This window comes from Solea senegalensis, linkage group LG2, assembly GCF_019176455.1.
Source record: "Solea senegalensis isolate Sse05_10M linkage group LG2, IFAPA_SoseM_1, whole genome shotgun sequence".
In the NCBI taxonomy this organism is placed as follows: domain Eukaryota; kingdom Metazoa; phylum Chordata; class Actinopteri; order Pleuronectiformes; family Soleidae; genus Solea; species Solea senegalensis.
The window spans coordinates 16826274-16842779 of NC_058022.1; the positions used below are offsets into that span (position 1 = coordinate 16826274).

At 40.1% G+C, this 16506-nt stretch overlaps 2 protein-coding genes across 8 annotated transcripts in view; one reads left to right on the forward strand and one right to left on the reverse strand.

The window, feature by feature from the left end:
- The first annotated feature begins 462 nt into the window (after positions 1 to 462).
- Positions 463 to 11207, forward strand: gja8b (gap junction protein alpha 8 paralog b). The gene is given in 8 exon segments (XM_044017528.1): positions 463 to 1806; positions 2295 to 2317; positions 2320 to 2367; positions 8437 to 8529; positions 8940 to 9251; positions 10176 to 10302; positions 10409 to 10439; positions 10607 to 11207. Coding segments are annotated over 8 exon segments (1968 nt in total). The 5' UTR covers positions 463 to 568; the 3' UTR covers positions 10703 to 11207.
- Positions 1296 to 16506, reverse strand: part of LOC122762301 (nectin-3-like protein) — a 38419-nt gene continuing 23208 nt past the window's right edge. For 5 of the 7 annotated variants that reach the window (XR_006358700.1, XR_006358697.1, XR_006358702.1 and 2 more), the window contains 2 exons: positions 14722 to 14995; positions 12921 to 14361 (listed from right to left, as the gene is read on the reverse strand). Coding sequence is in view for 2 of the 7 variants with exons in the window: in XM_044017504.1 (XP_043873439.1) it covers positions 14990 to 14995 (6 nt within the window). In the remaining 5 variants the exon portion in view is untranslated. Of the gene's footprint in view, positions 1903 to 12920; positions 14362 to 14721; positions 14996 to 16506 lie in introns of those variants that run through there. The other 2 variants (XM_044017504.1, XM_044017511.1) reach the window with 2 other exon arrangements.

Consider the following 16506-nt stretch of genomic DNA (forward strand, 5'->3'; position numbering starts at 1 on the left):
TCACTGCCGAGTGCCAAGAGAACGGGACAGGACTCAACTTCGCCGGAGCCGCAGCTGTGGCAAGTTGGCCATTTTATTACATTCAACCTAAATCATACTTTAGAAAACAAGGCATTATATATTGCTAATGTATCTCCTTTTACAGATTTATTTATCTAGGAGTTTTTGTTAGGAGGTCTTTTGGAGTAAGATAAAGACACTTTTTGGTTTGAACTTTTGTTAATGTTCGACGAGCTTCATAATGTTGACAGGGAGGAGAAGAAGCAGCCTTCAATAAAGCTTTAAGTATTTTTACATTATTTGATTGGATTTAAATCTTGCAGTATAAAAAAGAAGAGATTGCAAAGCCACGATTCCAGATTTGAGAAAGTTTTGCATTCTTATGGAACTCTTAGAAACACATGCAGTAGCATGCCATTGTCGTTTAGGTTTGATTTTTTGACTTTTTCAGGTTTTCCTCTCCCACATTTCTTACTTTAATCACTCTCTGTTCCCCTCCCCCCTGTCCACCTGCACCCTCATCTCCCTCCATACCCCACCCTTCACTCTGCAGTGCTACGGACCGATCATGGGTGACTGGAGCTTTCTGGGTAATATTTTAGAGGAAGTTAATGAGCACTCTACGGTGATCGGCCGGGTGTGGCTCACGGTGCTCTTCATCTTCCGTATCCTCATCCTGGGCACAGCTGCGGAGTTTGTGTGGGGTGATGAGCAGTCTGACTATGTCTGCAACACACAGCAGCCTGGATGTGAGAACGTGTGCTACGACGAGGCCTTCCCCATCTCCCACATCCGCCTGTGGGTGTTGCAGATCATCTTTGTGTCCACACCTTCTCTGGTGTATGTGGGTCACGCCGTGCATCACGTCCACATGGAGGAGAAGCGCAAGGAGCGTGAGGAGGCAGAACTTAGCCGGCAGCAGGAGCTGAGCGAGGAGCGTCTCCCACTGGCACCCGATCAGGGAAGTGTCCGTACCACTAAAGAGACCAGCACAAAAGGAAGCAAGAAGTTCCGGCTGGAGGGCACTCTGCTGAGGACCTACATCTGCCACATCATCTTCAAGACACTGTTTGAGGTGGGCTTTGTGGTGGGCCAGTATTTCCTGTACGGCTTCCGCATCCTGCCACTGTACAAATGTAGCCGCTGGCCCTGCCCCAACACAGTGGACTGCTTTGTGTCACGCCCCACAGAGAAGACTGTCTTCATCATCTTCATGCTCGCTGTGGCCTGCGTCTCACTCTTCCTCAACTTTGTGGAGATCAGTCACCTCGGCCTGAAGAAGATTCGATTCGTCTTTCGTAAGCCAGCACCGGCTCAAGTTGAAGGCTCAGCGCCACTGCCGCCACAAGGGAAAACCCTGCCCCCCCTGGCTGTGTCCTCGCTGCAGAGAGCAAAAGGTTACAGCAGGCTGCTGGAGGAGGAGAAAGCTCCCACAGTAACTCACCTCTACCCTCTCACTGAGGTGGGCATGGAAGCTGGCAGAGTGACACCCCTCTTCCAGGAGCTGGAGGAGAAGGCGCAGGAGGTGCTGCCCATGGAGCACATCTCCAAAGTGTATGATGAGACTCTACCCTCTTACGCCCAAACCACTGAGACAAGTAGGATGGCACTACACGAGGAGGAGGCACAGGAGGTTCAACCAGCTGAGGCAGTGCGAGTGGAGGAAGCTGTGGATGAGGATGTGGAGGTAGAGGAGGCTGTGAACAGGGAGGGTGTAACTCCAGTGGGGGCAGGGATGGAGGCTGCAGATACGATAGAAGACACCAGACCGCTGAGCCGACTGAGCAAAGCCAGCAGCAGGGCCAGGTCAGACGATCTCACTGTATGAGCCTGAGAGAGAGGGAGAGAGAGAGAGAGAGAGAGAGAGAGAGAGAGAGAGAGAGAGAGAGAGAGCGTATACACCTGCACACACAAAATTTTCATCATAAGAGAGAGAAAGAGAACATGAACCAAATTCACACACTCTCGAGCAAGCGGATCAAAAACAAAGAACTAAGGTGGATAGAAAAGGATATCAATAAAGAAAGACTAAAACCTTACAACCAGGCAACGACAATATCTATCAAATGACAAAAAGAATACGAGTGATAAAATGTGGTAAAAATGTGAAAAAGACACTTGCAGGTGGGAAATGTTTTTACTTGATAAAAATCCATGTTCAATTTTTCGATACATCTTTTTCTATTGAAAAAGTTTTAATCATAAACGAGGGAGGCTCAAACATTTTTTTAAACAGGGTTCACATGGATCGGGAAAAGAGGGTTATAATGTATTTGTGTGTACTTTGGCTGTAGTAAGGCACTGACTTTCATTCCCAATCAGACGGTGACATACTGCACATGCAGCATGTGGCTGCAAACGCTGCGGGTGAGAGGACTCTTGTATTGACAACACCACCACGATCAAGTGCTGGTACATTTTACAGGTATAGTGCTCTTTGAGGAGAGTCCATTTTCAGGTTGGGAAAGTGTGCACCTTTTTAATTTGTACATTCAGAGGTTTAGACTCTGTGCAAGGCCTCATAACACCTCATCTATGCATCCGTGTACACAGGATTCTTTCAAGTGAAGAGAGAAGTAGCACAGCCAGAGCTGAGTTAGTGAGGGGGGGGAGAAAAAAAGACCACATGTTGAATGTCTTTTTCAATGTGAATCTGTCTCTTCATTATAGCCCCGCTTATGTTCCGTGTAGCCTTTTAAGTAGACCTGTCGACCGTGATATCAGCCGTTCATGGAAGAGAGCAGGGCTCATTTCGCTCTATCAGAGAATGAACTACAGCAGCAACCTCAGGCCAAATCCTCTCTTTTCGTGCTATACAAACAGGCGTCCGGAAGATAAAGATCGTGCACCATCAGCACAAAGTATTGATGGAGGCGAGACAATAAAAGAAACCCGCACTCTGAAATGAAAACAAGCATCCTTGACCTGGCTGTGAAAAAAAATCCTTTTACTTTATTTAATGTGACTGTAGTTTGTGCTTTGCCGCACAGGAGCACAGCATATGTGTAACGTGCTCTCAAATTTAAAGAGAAACAAACAACTAGGGGCAACTCCACCTGTACATACTGCCCCATTATTTGTCTAATAATGTACATAAAGTGCAGAAAAGCTGTTCTTAAGTCATTTCACTGTGTAGAGGACACACATAGGATTTAATCTCACCCACTCAATACAGACGTAAAAATAGCCATGCTGTGGTATCATACATCGATTACAGTAATAATTTATTTCTTTCGAAATAATTAGGGAGTATTAAATAAAAAAAGTAAAAATTGTAGTAGGCATTGAAGGATGCCTTACATTTATATTTATCAAAAGTCTTCCTCTCACATCCTCCAGATTTGTTTATTCAAACAGCTGCCATTCTATGATTTCCTGTGCTTTATTTGTAAATGTAAGCTCTCACAAGTTGTGGTTATGTGATTATTTTTGCTATAGGGCCTATGTGAACTTGATGGTTTGCTTGCTTTCCTTCTTTTTTTTCTTCTAAATGTAAGTTTTATTTCCATATGCGGCCCCTTAGAAAACACATACAAACATAAAAAACATACAGTAGATGGCGCTGTTTTTGATGCCCATTTGTCTACACACACACACATACACGATTATGGGGGTATGATGAAATGGCTCAAAGACAAACTCTGAGAGAGAAGGCCGCTTTAACCCCTTTTTGACCCCCAGCCTCCCCTTTATCTCTCACTGAAAGAGTGCCTTCAGTCAATCACCAGATATTTAGAACACATTAAAGGATTTAACAGTGTTTCAATCAAAGCCTGATGTTGGTCCTTGTGTACACCAATATGACTGGTGAAGTATGATTTATTATCATCATTATTATTATTATTATTATTTTTTGTATAAGATTTTTGCATTGCCTGTATGTTTGTAAGAAGACAAGATTCATCTTTGGAAAGAAAAACAAATCCTTTATACTAACTCGTAGTCGTCTTTTCTGATAGATGTGTGACAGTATCTTCTTTTAAAATGTGAACCGACACAATAAAAAGTCACACGTGGACCAGAAGTGTTGTGTCAGTGTTTCTCTGCAAAACACATCCACACCCACACCCACACGGTTCCAATTTAAACTGCTGTAAACAAAGCTGTCTGTGTGTGTTTATCACTGAAAAACAGGCTTGCTTTGTAAAAATAAACTGATAAAATGTTGTTGTTGTCTTTTTAAAGGAGCCTAGAACAGTAGCTAAGCTTGTTTGTGGGAAGTCTGCAAAAGTATTTTGCTTGTTGTTTAATTTTGATGTTGCTTTCTAATTTCTAAAAGGTATAAGACAGTAGAGACATTGCCTTAGTATATTAACATTATTGGGTTATACCATAATCATCAATGTATCCTATATGTACATAAATTAAGGTTATAGTTGGCAGCTTGTGAGTCTTATTTTATTCTGTTATAATTCATTCATGTTTTTTGTATCTCCAAAGTAACAATGGACTTACTTTATGAGAAGGGTCAAAAGTAGAAAAAGGACATTTTACTCTAAATGGTGAATATATATATATATATATGTAAAAAAGACATACATCAAGTCCTTAAATAAAGTAAATATATGATTCCACCCTGACATGAACTCTCAACAACAACAGTAATACTATGCATTATTATGCACATGGTCATTATGACCACTAAGGGGCAGCATTCATTCTGCAAATCTTTTTACCTAAATTCATGAAACCTTCCCCTAGATTTCAACATCCCATGACCATGATGAGGCTTATTTCATTTTGGGATAAAAAAAACAAAACAACTGTTCTGGGTGACAAGTGCTTGAGTAACATTTTTGACATATTATGATTAACATCATGGTCTATACTTAGAAATATAACCTCCAGTGATTTCACTTGACATCTCCTCAACCACTAAATCAATTCTTTCTTCACACATGTTCAACATTTAAAATCTGGATGACCCGAGTTTTCAGTACAGGGGAAGAACTACCCAACCGAACGTAATAACAGACAACATTCCTGGACTTCAAAGAAGATGCATCACATATTGGTAACTGTGGTAATACCATACCCCTCAATACACTTGGTACCACATCATAACGTCCTGGTTAGACAGGCTTTAGTGACACATGACTCTCTGACAGAGGTGACCTGACTCTGAGAACGACAGACTACAAAACATTCTGAAATCTAACCCCATGAGAAAAGCTGTTTCTGGCTCCGCTCCATTACATTACCGCTGCCATTTCCATTACAATATACAGTAGTATATTACTCAACATGGACAGGGTCACAGCACAAAAAAATTGAAACTGCTGTGACTTCGTTTATGTGACACACACAAACTAGTGTCTGGACTAGCGACTTGTAAAGCAGTTGTTTTTGATGTACTGAATCTTTAAAACGTTTTGTTCAGTACTTCCTGCATGACCAGAGCACAGACTCTGCCAGACACAGTCACTGAACTGAAATACAGAAACGATTTTAGACATTATTGTTAGTGATGGGAAGTTTGACTCTTTTTACTGACTCGGATCTTTTACTCTCGGACAGTAAATTAAACTAATTATCTGTTTTTACTTTGTACACAAATTCTCACAACTCATGTTATTAACAGTGCTATACAAGGAATTTCCATTGCGGGTAGGGATGTCATCATCAGCCAGCTTGCTGATGACACCACAGTCTTTTTAAAAAATGCTAGCCAGATACCTGTCGCCATTCATATAATTAACCACTTTTCAAAGGCATCTGGTCTGTATCTAAATATAAATAAATGTGAATAGTTACCTTTAAAAGATTGTAATATACAAACTATTTGCAACATTCCGATCAAGGAAGAAGTTACATACCTGAGGACGGACGCTCAGTTGAGTGAATCCTGAACTAATCATTTTTGTTTCCCTGTCCTGCTGAGCTTATGCAGCTGCCTGCCATCGTGTGGCGAAGGACGGTACTGCATGAAAATAGAGTTGTTCCGATTCCGATACCAGTATCGTAAATGCCTCCGATACTGCCGAAAATGTGGGCATCGGTATCGGCGAGTACTGGAGTCCCTTCACTGATCCGATACCACGTCATTTATTAGAGCTCCATTAGCTCTGACACAGTTCTTCTTCACCGCTTTTGAAACAGTTGCGCTGTGCTGTTTTAGAGGTGTGAAGAAGAACTGATCACCCGACACCTGTAGACGATAACGTTAGCTCATCATGTTGGCGGTTTGGCAGTATTTACCAGTTAGCGCCGTTAGTGTTGTTAGCTGTGCTAGCTCCGTTAGCGCGCCTACAGTCAAACTGGAGCGGCCCGTTTATAAAACGTAAAGAGCAGCGCTACAGCTAACCAGCGTACCTGTGTCCTGCGTATGTATGCCTCTGTTTTTAAAGTTTAGCGTTACTTCAGAGACTCATTTTAACAATCTGGAGTCATGTAAAAATTATGTCACGTGCGTCCTTTCCCGGTCAGTCGTTATGGAAACGTGAAGCTCTGCCAGTGCTGCGTTGTTTGGACCAGAGTCAAAACAAACATACAAGCTGAAAAACAAAATAACATATCGCAGGTAAAAATAAATGGTGTCCATTTGCTGTATTCGTTCATGTTTTACAGCGTAGTATGATATTTTTTTTATAACACACTGCTATCGGTATCGGTACTCTGTATCGGCCGATACCCACAGCACAAGTATCGGAATCGGTATCGGGAGGGAAAAAATCGGAACATCTCTACATGAAAATGAAGGAACGAACCACTCAGTTGAGTGAGTCATGTTTATTGGCAAACTAATCATGTCTAATTTCTGAACTAATCATTAGCATGTTCATGTTGCAATGTGACACTTGAAAACAATGCTTCTACTGTCATCTGGGATTTGTTTGACCCGTTGTTCACAATTATTCCTTGACAGAAAATGAAGCAGTGGCTATATTGTACAGTCTAGAAGAGAAAACATCTGGGACTTTGATCTGTCTTGAGGCAAATGGAAATTTTCTTTGGCTGTCCGTCTGTCTGTCTGTCTGTCTGTGAGCAGCATAACTGAACAAGAACCAGTGTGTATGAAATATTGTGGGGAGGAAGGGTGTGGCCAGACAGCATGATTTCATTGGATCACAATGAAACTGTGTCTCAACAAATTTAACACCATACTGCCACAGTCGTGGTCACCAACAGGAAAACAATAACACACAACAAAAGGGCAGCAGTAGTAAATATGAAGTGGTGCTGCTGTGAGCGACAAGCTCTAGATATAAAGTCAAGTCAAAACACATGAACTGTTTGGATCTTTAATATGAGCTCATGTGGAGACTGCTAACATGCAGGTGTGTTCAATGCTGGAGGCTCTACCCAGGAAATTCCTGAACCAAAATACCACACCATCTGCAAGGACGTTTTGCTGCTAAAAAAAAGATTGTTCCTGGAAAAATGTCTAGTTTCTCTAGTTCCTGTGGTGGAAACATGTCTTTAAATCAACTGGTGCCAAGCCCAGCAAGGGACAAGGGCAAGGTTCACGCTGGACCGGTCACCAGTCCATAACAGGGCCACATAGAGACAAACAGTCATTCACTCTCACATTCTTACCTATGGTCAATTTTCTAGTGTCAAATGAAGCTCTTTTTTGGACTGTGGGGGAAGGCTGGAGAAAACACATGTACACACGTGGAGAACTTTTTTCTACAGTGCTAACCACTACACCAACTGTGTGGCCCCTCAGGATGTCAGCTCTGTGTGAATGCTTCCTCTTAGGTTTCATTTAATATGGACTGATGTCATGATATAACCCAACCACCAGTTTACATTTTCGTTTTTAAACGTGCACACAGTGTTGAAGCAAGACGAAACAGGACAGACAGTTCTTAAACATGAAAAGGAAAAAGGGTGTAATGTAATCCAAGGTCTCTCACACAAATTCAGGTCAACTTTGTGCAACATCCAAGACATTAACAAGCAGCAAACCCACCTATGTCACGTGACTATTCACTTCCTGCTTTACAACAATTCTGCTGTACATGGGTAGGAGAGGGGGTCTGGCCAGGTTGAGCATGCATCAGTCACACTGACAGCTGCGTTCATCCGTTGTCAAAGACATTAATTTTAATTATTATTATCATCATAACAAGCATACGATTTTCATCTTTATGCTGCATAAGTTACATTAAGTTGAAGCGGTTTAGAGATTAGAATCTTAGAACAAGACAGCAAAGAGCAGCAAAGAGAGTCACCTCCGGTAAGAGAGCGGATGCTATATTTATCTCAAGATATACGAGTGAGGAGAGGATGTGATCTTCTTTTACGATACTTAGCTTAATCTTAACTTGTCTTTTCTAGAAGTCATACAGTATATGTTTATTTAACTCTGTTCTTTTGCCATATTTTGTGATATAGATTTTGTTTTATAGATTTGTTATACGTAGTGCATGACTCGTGCCTCTCATTGAACACAGAGGACAAAGTTTACAGTCAAGTCATCTTTATTTCAAGGTGCTATGGAAGACTTTTATGGACATTTCAGCAACAAAAGGACATTGTCCCTGATATGTTGCATGTTCTGGATTTCTTCACATGCAGATGCAGGTAAGAGTCATTTACATTATCATTACTATTACAGTTTGTGAGCCAAAGGAATAGTTCAACATGTTGGGAAATATGCTTACTATGATCTGTAAATTGGCCTTTTCTTAAACCATGGATTTGGTTTTGTTTTGTATAAAACACATGAGGTACAATGAGTGCTTGTAGTTGGATTATGTTATCTTTTAGAAACCGCAAGACTCAAAATGGAAAGGATTGCCAATCTTCTGCTGAGCTGGCTAGCTGCATATTTACACTGAGCACTACTGACCTTTTCTCCACTCCAACAAAACAAACAGATACTTTAACCAAAATGTCAGACATTCCCTTAAACTGTAGGGTGACATAATGGTGTCAAGATGTCTAGGTGACGTTCAATTAAAGCTGTCATTCGATCTTTGACTTTCTCTCAGATGTCAAAACCATCTCAGCGGAGGTGGGCACCAATGTGACCCTGGACTGTAATGTGCCAAACGGCACACTCAACCAGCTCACATGGAGCAAAGATGGAGATCATCTCATCAGCTACAATCTGGAAAGAAAACTGTACATCAGCGAAGCAGCTAAGAGCCTTGAGATAAACCTATCTCCGTCAGAGAACCATCTTTACACACTTGTCATAGACAGCGCCCACAAGAATCACACAGGAAACTACACTTGTGACATCACCTTGTTCGAAGGAGTGTGGGATCAGAAGTGGGAACTGATAATTAAGAGCCCAAGAGGTAATACGTGCAGAAAAAGCAACACAAATGGGGGGCACTGAACAGAGTGAATATCCATCCTGGGTGATCCCACAACGTTCACTAAGTACAGGTCTGAAACAGTCCCAATACATCCTGAATGAATCCTCTGATGCCATAACAAAAAAACACATCCAGCAGTGAATTTGATGGTTCCCATCATTTTCAGACTCAAACCTTAGAATAAAAGGGAAACTTTTGTAAAGGACATTAAACACAGTTGCTCCTGTGGCTGCTCTCTTTAGATGCTCCCTGGATTGGCTAAGGAGCATGCAAAGCCAAACAGGGAGCACAATGCAGGAAACCCTGTACAGGAGCAAGTCTAAGCATGACAGAGAATAACATTTTAAATTTTGAGCCCGTTATGATGCTTTTCCACTACATAGTACCGCCTCGGCTCGGCTGGACTAAATATCGGCAGGGTCATCGCAGAAGGAAACCATGTAGGGGTAAAGCGCCATTAGTCTGATCTAAAAAGGTAGAGGTCCGGGTGGTAGCAGCAATTTGTTTGCAACCAAACAAGTGTTAATTGGAGTGTTATTTGTGACTAATATATTATTTTCAAATAAAGTTATTTTTGCCACCAGCAGAGTTGACACTTGGTGGCCAACAGCTCAATGCAATTGATATATCTTCGATTACTGAGACTCAAGAGAACCTTATGTTCTAACATGATTCAAAGGAAAAATCTATTTTTGTGTAGTAACATATGATGTTCCCATGAAGTGATAAAGTGTTTGAGGTATACTTTAAGAGACCGCCTGACATGACAGTACCACCTTCACAGCTTCCTTTATGAAACTAAATAAAAATACATACCCAAAACTGAAGCAGCCCTGACATGACTGTGAGCTTAGTTTAGCAACTTATTACACAAAGGAACCTTCTTTTGTTTATTTTTTCCAGAGCACAATGAAAGTGGACACTGGAAACAGATATTAATCCCTGTGGCAACAGCTGTTCCGATCGCATCTCTCCTGATCTTTACATTTTCTTTTATTCTTGTGCAAAGAATCTACAATCAGCATTCAGAGTAAGTGTATCTGCTCAACCCATACTCTCATGGATATGTACTGTTACTGTATGGACAATGGTGTTACACTGCTGGAATAAAACATAAATGCTGCTCTTCTTTACAGACAAAGGCGTCAGCCTCCCATGACAGGAATGGTAAACATACAACTATCATCTCACGTTAATTATCAACAAAGTTGAAAAAGGCTGAATAAATGCATGAAGAACATGAACGAATGTTATTCTACAAGTATGTCTGAGTTGCAGTATGTATGCTGTCACCAGTGTTTACATTTTTCCTCTATTTTTCTTTTTTCCCCCAGTGGCAGGAGGAAACGGGGGAGCACATATACGAGAACAGCCTAGAAATTAATGTGAGTCAGCCAAGCAGTTATCACTACAAGCCCAGAGGTCACTGATTTTAAGTTCACTTGAGAAACTGTAAATGGATGGAGAAACCAAACGAAATGAAGCAGAAGAGTCAAGGGATAACTCAATGTGGATTTGTTGGATCTACTCTTAAAGGAATGAGCGCTTTATATTTATGATCTTCTCTACTGAGGCCATCATGTTAAACTGCCATGCTGTTTTTGCTGGGCAAACTAAATTACTCCTGAGTTTAAATGCTAAATAAAGACTGCCATAGGTTTCCTTTCATGCTTGGAGGGGACAAGAATCTGCAACACGCAAATTCAGGCGTACTATGCGTGGCGTCACCAGACTGCTGGCCACTGATTGGTCAGAGTGCCGTCACATAGTGGTGGTCATTAGAGAAATGTTTGAAGATACTGTGTGAGTCCAGGAAACACAGATAAGCTGTACCTATCTTTATATAATATAACCTACCTATAAAACCCACATATCTTTTACTATGTTTGATCTAGTGACTCAGGTAACAGCAATAAAGAAGGCAAATCAACCCTTTTTCTCTCTCACTCACTTTTTGTCAGTTTTGTCTAACAAATTTAAAATATGAAATGGAATTTCTTTTTTAATTATATTTGGAGACAAGTTAATATTGAGAGGAGGGAAAACTCATCGAGTCATACTTGAACAGTAAGTGGAGTTAACTTAGAGTGGTTTCCGGTGGCAGCACACTCACACATGACGTTTTTCACACTGATAAGTGATTAAAGGGACCACACATGAATTAGGAATCTCTGAATCGATGATGCAGAGGCAGATTGCAGTTCAATACGAAATGGTGTCAAGTCGGGATGTTTTATTCTGAAAAGTAAACCGGATGAGGCTCTACTGTGATAGCCGGCAGAAAGTGCTGCGTATACACTCCAAGCCCCCCACCCCCCCGGCTAGAGGAGGACGGTTGCGGACAAAGAAAAGGGACAGTGATGAAAGCATGGGAAATTTCTAAAGTAATGGGAGGTGTTTAGCCAGAGAAGGCAGTACATACACCCATTTTTAACACAAAATACGTAATTCAAATACTTTACACAAAACTACCAAGAGTTGGACCTGGATAACTAAATAATATTACTAGATAACCACATAGACTAGTTTTAACTGGAAAAAAGTGGTTTAAGGGTTTAGTTACTCTTTAACAGGATACTCGGGGTCAGAAGAACAGTGCCTCCTCTTTACAGATTCCAGTTACACCCACTCAACTTCTCTTCCCTGTCTGAAAACAAAAACACTTTGTTTCCACAAGACCTGCTGCTCGTGTCAGCTGTTATTTTCAACCACATGATTCAAACTGATCCAAAGTCTGTTCCGCTGTTTAGCCTAGTCACACATTAATTTCCTACTAAATGTGCACACAACCTTGACAAACTATTTTAGTAATGTTTAACAGAGGAACTGTAGTTTAGTCACATGTTTAAAGTGTAAACACAGAATAGTTTGAGTGAGCCTGAGGCATTTTAAATGTTTATTGTGAATGAAATGAACAGGCAAAAAAAAAAAAACCAACCCCAAAACATAAAACATTTAACATTAAAACAAAAATGAAATATACAACTACACGCAAAACATCATCATTAATTATTTGAAACGCTTTAAAGACATGGAATGAAAAAACTACAAATCCACAAACAGATCAGTCAAAAATGTAGTATATTAGTCTACTAGAGATGAATGTACAGCATCAGGCTGTGATGAAGAGCAGGCTAGACTGGTACACATACTTCTCTCTACTAACACAACATCCCTGTGTTTTTTTGTTTTGTTCCTACATGTTGACTACATGTATACATGACTAAAAATGTATAAAGTTTGCAGACTTATCTCAGGACTAAAACTAAATCACCGCAACGCTTTACAAATGTGTACAAACATCACTTGTTGTCTCTGGTGAGCCTTTGAACACATTTCTTTTCATCCATAGAAATGGGAAATATCACTTTGGTTCATGGTACAACATCCATTTATGTGTTTGACTCTCCCAAAATGTTGCACCCTTAATTGGTCACTTTGTGTTTCCCTTAATTGGTCACTTTGTGTTTCTCTTAATTGGTCACTTTGTGTTTCCAGTGTTATTCGTTTTGGTTTCCGGTCAATTATCTGAACTATTGCATAGATTGCAATTGGAATATTTGTTCAACTTGAAAATATTGACTCAATTAAATATTGTGTGTGTGTGGTGGGGCTTGGGGTGTTTGCTAAGAACTGACGACAAAGATCTTCATTGGTACCCTAAGTTTTACTTTACATTGTAACTTCAAAATAGTAACACACAAACATAAAAAAGCCTTGTTTAACAATGTTGTAAAATAGCTTCACTACAAGAAGTGGCCAGTAGTGGTAGATACTCACTGTTTACTATGTGCAGCTATAGAAGAGGTACTAGTATATACCAGCAAATGCAACAGGTGAGCAGCTTTTGGCTTTTTGACCAGCAAAATTGAATTGTACCTTTAGAGAACTTTAGAGAACTTCAGAGAACTGCTTTCAGTTCAGTACCACCGAAACAAGTTTATACAGATAGTGGTACCACAGTAAACATGGAGAATATTTATACTGTGAGGCAGACATAACAGTACCACAATTATATATCTGTCATCACATTAATCATTATGATTATTGTTGTTGTTTTACAGCTTATTCTCTTGAATTCACACACGTTTATAACTGCTTGTAATCATCCCTTCATTTATTATATAAGAGTATAAGGGTTTTTATCTGTGGGGATGTGAATATTGACTTACTCAACCCAAAACAAAATATGATTATTGATGACTTCACTAATATGATGTATACGATGGGCTTACAACCCCTCATTACACGACCGAGCAGGTTCACAACACATAGTGCTACCCTAATCGATAATATTTTCACAATTATTATAGGGAAAGACATAACAAGAGGACTACTGATGAATGACATAAGTGACCACCTGCCAATCTTTGCCATCTATGACTGGAGGCACACTGTGACACAGACACCGAACAAAAACACATATAGAAGGGTCAGGACTGAAAAGGGGACGCTTACACTGAGAAATGAACTACTGAGGCAAAACTGGAACGAGGTCTACAAACAAACAGATGTAAATGGCGCTTACGATTCCTTTTGCAAATATTTAAAACGCTGTATAATTGACACTGTCCTGTAAAGAAAAGACACGCACATCAGAATAAGGAGGGGAAACCATGGCTGACAAAAACATTGATAAACGCCTGCGAGAAGAAAAACACCCTGTATAGACAATACATAAGATTAAGGACGGAACAGTCAGAAACGAAATACAAACGATATAGGAACAAACTAAATAGCATCCTAAATGATCGCAAGAAAGAATACTACAGTAATCTGCAAGCAGAAAACATGAACTATACTAAAAAACTATGGGATATTCTAAACGATGTGATCAAAAACAAAAACACAAAACCTAGCTACCCTCCATACTTCAAGGATAATAACACGAAGGAAGATAACATGGAAATCATAGTAGAAAGATTGAATGAATTCTTTGTCAATGTGGGGCCGAATCTGGCGAAGAACATTCCTGACTCACTCCTTCACAATGTTTCTCACCCCAGTGAAGGACACAGAGATTAGACACCTGGTCAAAAAATACGTAGCAAAAACATCCACGGATGTTGACGACCTCGACATGAAGCTAATTAAGAAAACAACAAAAAACCAAAAAAAAAACAAGCAGCAAATGTACCCAAACAATATCTGACATTGATAAGCACAAATGTCAACACGTGAGCTAGGGCTACACTAGAGGTAGACTGCATCTCTGAGTGCTACCTGCTCCTGAAACATGTTTTGTCAAACTGTCATAAGAAAAAAATAAATAAATAAAAATTAAAAAAATGAGTATGATGAAAATATGTATTGTACGATGAAAATATGTATTGTACGATGAAATATGTATTCTGTGGGTAATGGGGGCGGGACTAGATAAGCTTCTGCTTCTCCCACTTTCCTTGAGTGATCTAACTGACATGACCGAAAATAAACATATAAAGAAATATTGAAAATAATTTTAGGTGTGAGAAGAACATGTGTGTCAACAACATGGGGGTTAAAATAAAACATTAAATACAACTTAATAGCAAATTAAGATTTTTCCACAGATTGAGTGTGCAGATGATCTTTGCTATTTTAGTGAGAAACTTCTAAATTAAAATGTAAACACTGAGAAAATAAACAGTTCAAAAGTTAGTAATTCTAGGCAGTAATGCCTGTGAATCACCTTTAGTTCAAACGTTGATGATCTTGTTGTTCCTTGGAAGCCAAAGTTAGTCCTACAACAGACAATTCAAAACACTGATTAATACAATGTTACTGAGGCATACTTAAAACACACACACACACACACGCACGCACGCACACACGCACAGGTCATATAATTAGAATATCATCAAAAAGTTGATTTATGTCAGTACTTCCATTCAAAAAGTGAAACTTGTATATTATATTCATTCATTACACACAGACTGATATATTTCAAGTGTTTATTGCTTTTAATTTTGATGATTATCACTGACAACTAATGAAAATCCCAAATTCAGTATCTCAGAAAATATTGTGAAAAGGTTCAATATTGAAGACACCTAATGAGCTAATTAACTCATAACACCTGCAAAGGCCTTTAAATGCTCTCTCAGTCTAGTTCTGTAGGCTACACAATCATGGGAAAGACTGCTAACTTGACAGTTGTCCAAAAGACAACCATTGACACACAAAAGGTCATCGCTAATGAGGCTGGCTGTTCACAGAGCTCTGTGTCCAAGCATATTAATAGAGAGGCGAAGGGGTTACCACACCCTGGAGAGGATTGTCAAACAAAACCCATTCAAAAATGTGGTGGAGATTCACAAAGCAGCTGGAGTCAGTGCTTCAAGAACCACCACGCACAGACGTATGCAAGACATGTCTTCCAGCTGTCGCATTCCTTGTGTCAAGCCACTCTTGAACAAGAGACAGCGTCAGAAGTGTCTCGCCTGGGTTAAAGACAAAAAGGACTGGACTGCTGCTGAGTGGTCCAAAGTTATGTTCTCTGATGAAAGTAAATTTTGCATTTCCTTTGGAAATCAAGGTCCCAGAGTCTGGAGGAAGAGAGGAGAGGCACAGAGTTCACGTTGCTTGAAGTCCAGTATAAAGTTTCCACAGTCAGTGATGGTTTGGGGTGCCATGTCATCTGCTGGTGTTGGTCCACTGTGTTTTCTGAGGTCCAGGGTCAATGCAGTCGTCTACCAGGAAGTTTAAGAGCACTGACCAACTTTATGGAGATGCAAATTTCATTTTCCAACAGGACTTGGCACCTGCACACAGTGCCAAAGCTACCAGTTCCTGGTTTATGGGCCATAGTATCCCTGTTCTTACTTGGCCAGCAAACTCGCCTGACCTTAAAATTTATGGGGTACTTTGAAGAGGAAGATGCGATACGCCAGACCCAACAATTCAGAAAAGCTGAAGGCCACTATCAGAACAACCTGGCCTCTCATAACACCTGAGCAGTGCCACAGACTGATCGACTCCATGCCATGCCGCATTGCTGCAGTAATTCAGGTAAAAGGAGCCCCAACTATGTATTGAGTGCTGTACATGCTCATACTTTTCATGTTCATACCTTTCAGTTGGCCAACATTTCTAAAAAAAACTTTTTTTGTATTGGTCTTAAGTAATATTCTAATTTTCTGAGATACTGAATTTGGGATTTTCATTAGTTGTCAGTAGTAATCATCAAAATTAAAAGAAATAAACATTTGAAATATATCAGTCTGTGTGTAATGAATGAATATAATATACAAGT